Source organism: Sceloporus occidentalis, unplaced genomic scaffold (genome assembly GCF_023333645.1).
Source record: "Sceloporus occidentalis isolate IW3139 unplaced genomic scaffold, rSceOcc1.0.p SCAF_2, whole genome shotgun sequence".
NCBI lineage: Eukaryota > Metazoa > Chordata > Lepidosauria > Squamata > Phrynosomatidae > Sceloporus > Sceloporus occidentalis.
This window is the reverse complement of record NW_028316982.1, coordinates 12352646-12362317: the sequence shown is the minus strand read 5'-3', so window position 1 is coordinate 12362317 and position 9672 is coordinate 12352646. Positions and strand designations below refer to the sequence as shown.

Here is a 9672-nt window from a genome sequence, read left to right as displayed (position 1 = left end):
TAGGGATCTTCATAGGAGGTCAGGAGGATAAGTGCGGCGGAAGAGTTACCTTGAGTCTCAGGGCTGGGACATAGGTGGGAAAACAACAGCAGTACCTATTAATCCTCTGTCATCCTACTTTTTAAGCTGCTTTTAAAATGGCCCAGATTCTCGCTTCTCCTCCCACTTTCCCCCCTTTGTCTTCAGGTTACTTCAATTGCTGGAAATTGCAAAAATGCAATTTGCACTCAGCTCAGCAGGGTGGGAGTGAGAGAATCTGGTCCTTTCCAGTAGGTTCAGGCAAAAGCAAACTGCTGAAGCATCTCCTAGCTTGGCTGATCTTTGTCATTAATCATTTTTGCCATCTCAACCACATTCTGATATTGTTTGGCCAAATGCGTCCCAGTTTTTGTTAGTGAAATATTGGAGGGTATGCAGCACCACCAGCAACAACAACAATGCTGGTGGATATGACCACTCCTGAAACTGAGCCTTTTGGTTCCTGCTACTTTCTTTCAGTTTCCAAACTAACCTCATACTTAATTCCAGAGTTCTGCATGTCTTTCTCTTGAACATACTTCCTGCCTGTATCCTTTTCTTACACTCTTCTCATGTCCTCTATTATTCTCAACTTCATGGCCTAAATCCATTTGTTAGTTCTAACTTATGTAGATGATTGTATCGATGGAACATATATAACCATTCATTTACCAAATTCCCTTTGATTCAGTGGGTCTACTTGGATTGGGATTAATAACTGGATTTTGGTGCCTGTGTCATCAGGTACAGAATGAGACTGTGCAGAAAACAGTACTGTTGCCAGTATTTTACTGGTCTGGGTTCAAAGTATTATTGCCAACCTTCAAAGTACTACATCGTTTGGAACCAATAGTTGATGAAGTGACTCTTCGTATATATACTTGCCCAGTACTTAAGATCTGCACAAGGATTTCTCCTTTGTGTCCTACTAGTAGCAGCAATGTACCACTTGGCAACGCTAGACAGAGGGCTAGCTTGGATTTTAAACCCTGGTTTCAATGCTTCCCTATGGGGTCCAACTCGTCTACCTCCATAATCCCTTGATAGATTTTTTTTCTGGCAAAAAATGAGGGTGGATTGCTACTCCTTAAAGTTTCTATGGGAAACAATTGACCTTTTACATCATTTTGGTGCCAAGGGGAAATGTGGCTGTTCTCCTTTTGAACCTGAGTGATCATGGCTTGTCTTTTTGTTATATTAGATTGTAGATTTTATTTTGATTTCTTGTTTTTAAATTGTTTTACCAGTTGTGCCCTTGGCTTTCATTACATATCTGAAATCTTCCCACAGAAGATGGAAGACAAATATTTTAATAAATAAATAACCCTTTGTCTCCTCCAGCTTGTGATGTGTGATTTCCACACTATGCAGCTCCCTGTGAAATGTACAGAAGTTGTTGCTTTTGTTCTGTTATTTTGCCTGTCCCCAGCTGAATTTGTTTCCTTTCCTTTGCTCCTTTGGGGAAGCTCTGAGTTGTATCCGCTGGCTTCCATCCACAGATCAGGGAAAGGGGCAATTCCTCCCATCCTGGAACTCACTGCATGACCTCAACAATTAGTTCTTTGGATGTGAGGGAGCCCCCAGAGTAGAGTTTTGGAGATGATGGGAAGTACATCTTCAAGGAGAGGTAGAGAAATTTCCATCGTGAAAATGCAAGCTCTTTTTTGTCAGATGTTGTGTTTGTCTCTCTAGTATCTATTTTGGGGAATGCTTGCTACAATGTTTTATAACTGTCATATTGCAGTTACAATAATTATGCAGCTATGATAATTAAATATGATGCAGTAAACTAGCAAATTAAGTTTGCATTCTGCAAGCACAAGTGCACATTCTTGGTCGCTAATGGAAATCAGGTAAGCAACAGGACTCTAAATTGTCTGCCTTGTGTCTTATGTTAGATTTGGGCTAGACTTGCTACTTTCTGTTATGTAGTTTTTCTTTCTTTTTTTTTTTTTTTTACTGTCTATCGTAGACTTCAGGACCCTAGCAGATATACAAATATTTTAATTAATAAATAATTATTGTTCAAAAATAATGTCATTGGATTTTAAAGATTCAAATAGTGAATTTTAAATTTGCTAAAATTTGCATAGGTTGGGGTTAATGGATTAAAAGGTGATTTTTTTTTCAGTCCCTGAACAAGAGGACTATTACAATATTCTGTACCAAATGTCAAACCTCTAGGTTGTGTAGAAGTAGACAACAGAATAACATTTCTAGTTTGTTGTTATCTGCCTTCGAGTCGATTTCAAATCATGGCAACCCTGTGGATGAGACACCTCCAAGGACCCCTATCTTCCACTTCTCTACTTAATTGCTGCAAGCCCATGCCCTAATCCCCCCTTATTGAGTCCATCCATCTGGCATGCAGTCTTTCTCTGCTGCTTCTACCTTTCCTATCATTGTTGTCTTTTCCAGTGATCCATGCCTTCTTCTGTACCTGAAATATTTTTTCTGTAGTTCTCTTTATAGAGGTGGAAAGCTTGGATTTTTGCACATATCTCCCTGGTCTAGCTATTGATTAAATTTTATTTATCAGTGCATAAGTGGAATGATGTGATGGTAGAATCTGGTACAAGTGATACAGTATTCTCCATTCAAGCCATGATGATGCCTTCTGAATGGAAGGTAGAGAAATTGTCCTTCTCATTTATACCACTTTGTATGTGATCCAAAGCTAAACATTTCCATGAAACCTTAGGCCTCCAAATCAGGAATCAGACCTTCTCTGCCACTCTCTACAGCAGGGGTGGCCAAAATGTGACCATAGGATCTGTTATGCACCCCCCACTCACACCCACAAAAGGATATTTTTGTGGCCCTCTCTACCTCCATAATCCCTTGATAGATTTTTTTTTCTGGCAAAAAATGAGGGTGGATTGCTACTCCTTAAAGTTTCTATGGGAAACAATTGACCTTTTAAATAAACTGCAAACACTTCGTGTACTATTTAACATCAAAAATGCCAGTTTTTGAAAACCAGAAGTGGATATAGGGCCATTTTGCACCACGTGTAATCGTTTTGCACCTCTTCCATGGCTTTTGTCATAACCTTGCACCACATGTAATCACCTTGCCCCAAAGCACAGAGCTGTCTAAGTATATGGAGAAAATGTTATACAATCCAAAGACCTACCCCTAGACATCCAGAGGAGTCTTTGTTGCACTGAGTTGCCACAGCATGGCTGGACTCTGGTTGTCTAAGCAAAGTCTTGCAATGGCAACCCCATTATGAGACTTCAAGGCATAATCTGTTGCAATTATCACATCAGATTATGCAAAAAAGTCATGTGAGATCTATAATCTCACAAGACTTTGAACATGATTTGCCAGACCATATATAGGCCTGACCACAAAGTTGTCAGTCATTGTCGGCCATGTTATACAATCATATTGCTAAGTTCCACTTAGTTCAGATATCTGTGGAATAGGTCATTTCAAGCAAATACTTGAACTATAGGGGTGTAAATATATGGGTATTTCTTCAATTGCACAAACCACAGAAAAGCATCACTGCCTGCTGCTATTAAAATATAGTCTTCACCAAAGTTTATTTCTCCACAGACCCCTTCCATACTGGAACTCTGCAATGTGTGACGTCACTGTTATTTTTAATGTACTAGAGAACCTGGGGTTGTGACTTCCCTGGTTTGTTACTGCATGCTTTGTGTCAAGTCTCTGTTTCCATATGCATAAAGTGTCCTCCCCATCTCCCCTTAATATTTCATGCCCTTGGAATGCTGTAGCAGCCTATGCTATAAAACAAATTGGTTCAACAGATAGTCTTAATGCAACAACTGTTTTCAATTTTACTTTTTGCCTTTGTCTACAATGTATATTTTATCTCTGTGTGCAAAAAACAAAACAAAAAATAGTATCTCTTTTCAGCTTTCATATTTCAGCGGAAATAACTGTTGAGACAGTGAATCTAGTAAAGGATTTTGCCAAATGGAGAAAATGTCTATCTTAAATATGCCCCTCATTTTCTCTAGTGCTACAAGAGAAAGTGGTGTTTGACAGACTCTGTTTTTCCTTCTGATATTCCACACAGGTCATGCCTGGTTTCAGTTGTTCCCTTTGCTCCTGCACCTCATATGGCGTGGATGTGGCCATTTGGGATTGCCAAGTATCTTGTGGCTCCTTTTCTGTTTTACATCCTGACTGTGGGGGCAGAGTAGGTTGTTGCTCTTCTTGTCCCTGTGTTGTTTCTTTCTCTTTAAAGCATGCACATGTATGCATTTTATGTTGGTCATCCCGTTCTTCTGGTTCTTCATCTAGAGGGCAAATTTCTAGTTTGCCAACATTTGTGTTGTCATTACTTATGCACAGTTCTTCTCCAGGGGCTACATTCAAAGGCAAAGAGCAGAGCTCTGCAAGTAACAGAGGCTGTTTCATTTCCAAGTATACAGGACCTTGGGGGTCCTGGTCCCCCTTCTCATAAAGGCCCTCAGGCCCAGAATCACCACATTCCAACTTTCTTTGTGGCTCCTTTTCATGGCTTACATTGCCAAGAAGTATGCTGGTGTCCTGTGATACAATAGGTTCTTGGCTCTCCTGTTCTTCAATATAAGCAATAACATTGGATCCAGAATATGCAGAAGCTTGTGTTTCTTGCTTTTCCTTTTCTTCATGGTGTGTGCTAATTTGTTCCACTAAAAGTAGTTGAGGTGTATCTGGGTGTTTCTGCTCCATAATGTGCATATCAGCATCATCGGGCAAAGTGGTCATATAAGGTATTTTTTGCAGATCCATTGTATAAGTCATACCCAAAGGCAATGCTACATTTTCATGTGTAGCAGCTTGTAGATCCACCAGGTTTGGAACATACTGGTGGCCTTCTACCTTGGTAAGAACAGTATCTGATGTAGAATTTTTGATGGCTTGTGTTTCTTCCTTTTTTTTGTCACCGCTTGTGCTAGTAGATTTTGGTATAACAGGTGGTTGGTCTTCCTGGTAAAACAAATTTAAACAGTTGTGCTCTGTCTTGTGGGATGAATCTTCTGTCACACAGTCTTGTTGCTGTTGAACTCCTGGCTGTTCTTGTTCATAGTTTCCACACATAGTAGACAAAATATCTGGGTATTTTAGTTCTGTGGTTTGCTGTGCCTCCTCACTGGGCATATCTTCATACTTCTGGTCCTCTTTGTGGGCATCTCCCTTAGATACAGAATTCAAGTGGTCCCAATCCATTGGTCTCCCTGTGTTATGAGGAACACCTGGAATAATGTCTTGTGGCCCCACCACCTGCTGTACATCATTGTGTTGTTCACCTAATTGGTTGAGAAGTTCCTGGAAATAGGTTACATTCTCAACATGGGTACTGCTGTTTTGTTCTTCCTGGAATTTATTTTCATTGGTGGCCAAAGTGCTATGAAGTTCTAGTTCTGCAGAATGTTGTAACTCCTGGAATGGCATCTTTTGGTGATCCTGCTTCAGCTCTTGCTTACAGGGCACACCTTCCACTATAATATTGACATGGTCTTGTCCATGTTGTTGCTCCTCTTCACAGGTTGCTCCTTGAAGCAATGAACTCAGCAATTTGGGTCTTCCAGACTCTCCATTTTCTTTGGCTGGCATAACCAAACAGTCCTTTCCGTCTTCAAAAGCCACTCCCTCTGATACAGCCCCTAAGCTTCTATTTTTTGTTTCCAGTGACAAAATATTCACATTCTCCGTTCCTTCTTTTTGCTGCCAGGTTTTCTTTGGTATACAAAAAGTCTTTGCTTGTGTTGGTTCCACATATCTTCGCTGGTTTTCTTCCAAACAGATATCTGTTAAAGTAACAGGTATAACAGGTATATGAGGGTCTTGAGTTTGTCTGTCATTGGTCTGGATACCAACTTTTAAAGCTGGCTTGATCCCTTCAGTTTGTATACCACCCAAGTCTCCAGCAGATGTCATTCTCAAATTGTCTTGGCTCAAGTTCTGTGGTCTTCCTTCAAATATGGTATCACCAAAAGATCCATCGCCAGTATTCTTCTTTTTCTCATTTTTTTTCTTTCTATCCTTGGGCCGTCTTCCTGGCAAATGCATCCGTCTGCAAGAGATATGAGACAGAACTTAGGAATTTGTAAAAGAGTGGCAGTGTCCAAAACCCTTTATCCTAATGTTTTAACATTACAGCAGTGACTTTACCCAACTGTGAGTTGATGACTGTGATAAAGCAGATGGAATACAAATGTATCAGACTGCTAAATTCTCCCCTCTCCATTCTAGGTGTTCCTTGGTTCCATTATTTGGGAAAAGCCACATGTTTGGGACCCTCCCTGTAGCACAGCTCCTCTATTATGCAGAAACCCCCAAACTTCAGTATAGGATATTCAGGGAGGCAGAGGATCCCCAACAACCTCCTGTGGGGAGGAGGTAGCAGGGAAGGTTGCATGTCTACATCTGGGTTGAAACATTTGTCACCTGTATTTGTGGACCAAATCATCCACTGGGTGACCATGCTTACCTTTTAGAGATGCAGCAACACAAAGCTGAGACTTGGAAACACCCAGTAGAGCGCTGTTGTCCACCTGCATCTGTATCTTCTTCAACAATATCTGTATCACTGGTAACCCTCTCTTCATTCATCCTCCAAAAGAATTGTAGAGAACAGTGAACCTGATGCAGAATATTAGAAAAGAAAGAGACTGATTAATCAGCACTTGGTATCTACAGTTTCACAAAAGTAGATTTTGTTAACTGCAGACATCAACGTGGTTCTACTGCCAGCCTCCATGGCAATAACAAGCTGAACTCTTCATAGGCTCATCTTTATGACATCTTCAGTTCTGGAAGGTTGTTAGGTAACCTTGGTTGCATGGCTCTGTTTCCTAGAAATGGAACATTTGTTCTGTTCTGTGATGTCTGTTTGCTAGCTATAGGCACTATTCTTTTAGTTTTAGAGCTTTTTTTTAACAATCCTTAAGATGCTTTGCCAACTTCTCTTTCTTCAGGCTTCCTTGTCCTTTCTGCTTTTCAAACCTTATGTGATCATGACACTATTTCTGACTGTTGTCTTGGTCAAGATTATGAATATTCATAGTTTTCATATAGCTGGAAACACAGTCCCTGACTCCAATTAGCATATTTACTGCCATATAAAAGCTCAAGAGTACTCCTGTAACATGTGTTCATAGTCTGAAATCTGCTAGCAAAGAATACCATTAATCTTGTTTTGGATTGTAATGGAAGCAAGGAAGGAAGGAAGGAAGGAAGGAAGGAAGGGTTACACCCTGAATCTGAACCTTGATATTGGTGACTCTAGATGCTTAGAATAACCAAAGATTGTGGGGAGAAACCATTTAGAAGCCATAAGGTTACATAAATTTTGTACCAGCTTTATAGCTTCTTGAGCTCTTTGGTAATGCTACAGAGGAAGAATATATTTCTCATTCCAGAACTATTTATTAAATCTATTTCCTTAACATGTTCCATTTTCCACTCAATATCCAAAGAAAAAGAAATGATAGAACTACTTATGTTTGTCCTTAATCTGAAGGAGATGTATGACTTATATTAAACCATTGTGTGGTTGTCCTTGCTCACATATTTAATTAATGAAATTTGAAATTTCTAAGTGATTTGTTCTGCTGAAAATTGTAAAGGGATAAAACTTCAAAAACCCACTGTAGTACTTGATCAGTCTCCAGCTATTAATGCAAGAAAAATGTTTCTCAGAGAAAATTGCTCCATTGGATTCTTCATGTACTCTGAGAAAGAAATACGATTACAGCTGTACAACCACATTTTTTAGATGATCAAGTACATAAACGAAGACCGAGGACATTGAACTGTCTCTGAGCTGGTTCCATTCTCCTGTGTCAACTCTTTTGATGCTTAATAGAGCTTGTAATACAAACTTGGCAAGCACTGATAATCTGTCAATTTATCAAAATGTGCATTTTGATGCACTGGCTTCCAGAAGCAAAACAGAAATTTGAAATAGAATCATAGAATTATACAGTTGGAAGAGACCACAAGGGCCATCCAGTCCAACCCCTGCCATGCAGGAAATCTAAATCAAAGCATCCCTGACAGATGGCCATCCAGCCTCTGTTTAAAGACCTCTAAGGAAGGAGACTCCACTACACTCCGAGGGAGTTTGTTCCACTGTCGAACAGCCCTTACTGTCAGGAAGTGCCTCCTAATGTTGAGGTGGAATCTCTTTTCCTGGAGCTTGCATCCATTGTTCTGGGTCCTAGTCTCTGGAGCAGCAGAAAACAAGCTTGCTCCCTCCTCAATATGACATCCCTTTAAGTATTTAAACAGGGCTATCATATCACCTCTTAACCTTCTCTTCTCCAGGCTAAACATCCCCAGCTCCCTACCTCATTCCTCATAGGGCATGGTTTCCAGACCCTTCACCATTTTAGTCACCCTCCTTTGGATATGCTCCAGTTTTTCAACATCCTTTTTAAATTGTGGTGCCCAGAACTGGACACAATATTCTAGGTGGGGCCTGACCAGAGCAGAATAGAGTGGAACTATTACTTCCCTTGATCTAGACACTATACTTCTATTGATGCAGCCTAAAATCGCATTGGCCTTGTTAGCTGCCACATCACACTGTTGACTCATGTTCAATTTGTGGTCTACTTGGACTCCCAGATCCCTTTCACACATAGTCTCATACAGCCAGGTTTAACTGGAGTACAGAACTAGATTATAGAACGATTATGACTCAGATCCTTTAAAACGTTCAAGGGCATTGCCCATGTAACATTCTTCTTGGAGCTCTCGCATTAAGGAATTCTCTTCCCTGGAAAAGAAGCCAGAGTTAGATTCATTGCACAGCTTCCCTGTTTGGAATGCACTATGAACAGGAGAGTTAAGCCAGCAAGCACAGCATTTTTAATGGCACATTAAACAAACTTAATTTCATTCTGTGTTAATTGGGTTTTATGCGTTCCAATAGGTAATGTTATTAAATATATTTTAATAATTTCAAATTGATGTTTTACTGTAATTGTATTGCTAATTAATACTTTCTAAAATTGTTGTACTACAGATTGTTTTAGCTGTTTTGTTTTAACCTACAGTGTAAACCCCTTTAGGTCCGCTATTGGGTGAAAAGCAGGATATATAAGTAATTTGTGCTCTAATTTTCAGGATGGGATAGGCCCCATAGAAAGAAAAGACAATAATTAATATTAATAATCAGAAAACAGCCCCACTTCTAATATATAGGTTTCAAGAATAGGTTTTTTTAGAGCATGGACTCATCCCCAATATTTAAAAGCACAAAAGATATAATTCCCAGTTTGGGTCTACATGGTACAGAGTAGGGCTTTATTATGTTTAGCTTGCAATTAACTACAAGACAGGAGCACCAAATAATGCCTTCATTCTAGTTCTCAGTTGGAATGCTTGAGCTGTCTTTCACAAATATTATTCTTATGGGTACATCCATACTGTAGAAATAATGCTGTTTGACACCACTTTCTGCTGTTGGTCCATCCAACAGAATTCTTCGATTTGTAGTTTTGTGAAGCACCAGCACTCTTTGCCCTTCACCATTTTAGTCGCCCTCCTTTGGACATGCTCCAATTTCTCAATGTCCTTTCTGAATTGTGGTGCCAAGAACTGGACACAATATTCCAGGTGGGGCCTGACCAGAGCAGAATAGAGTGGAACTATTACTTCCCTTGATCTAGACACTATACTTCT

The 9672-nt window shown here is 39.9% G+C and overlaps 1 protein-coding gene across 1 annotated transcript; it reads right to left on the bottom strand.

Annotated features, from left to right (window-relative positions):
- Positions 1–3957: 3957 nt before the first annotated feature.
- Positions 3958–6602, bottom strand: LOC149317977 (uncharacterized). Its single transcript, XM_089507553.1, has 2 exons — positions 6473–6602; positions 3958–6055 (listed from the first exon to the last, which is right to left on the bottom strand). The coding sequence occupies exons 1-2, from the start codon at positions 6592–6594 to the stop codon at positions 3985–3987; spliced, it is 2193 nt and encodes a 730-aa protein (XP_089363679.1). The 5' UTR covers positions 6595–6602; the 3' UTR covers positions 3958–3984.
- Positions 6603–9672: the final 3070 nt, after the last annotated feature.

Bases quoted from the DNA above. Each gene is read 5' to 3' on its own strand.
- LOC149317977 (XM_089507553.1), bottom strand. From the start codon at position 6,594: ATGAATGAAGAGAGGGTTACCAGTGATACAGATATTGTTGAAGAAGAT. The intron at 6,056-6,472 runs GTAAGCATGGTC...TATCTCTTGCAG, and splicing joins TGTTGCTGCATCTCTAAAAG to ACGGATGCATTTGCCAGGAA.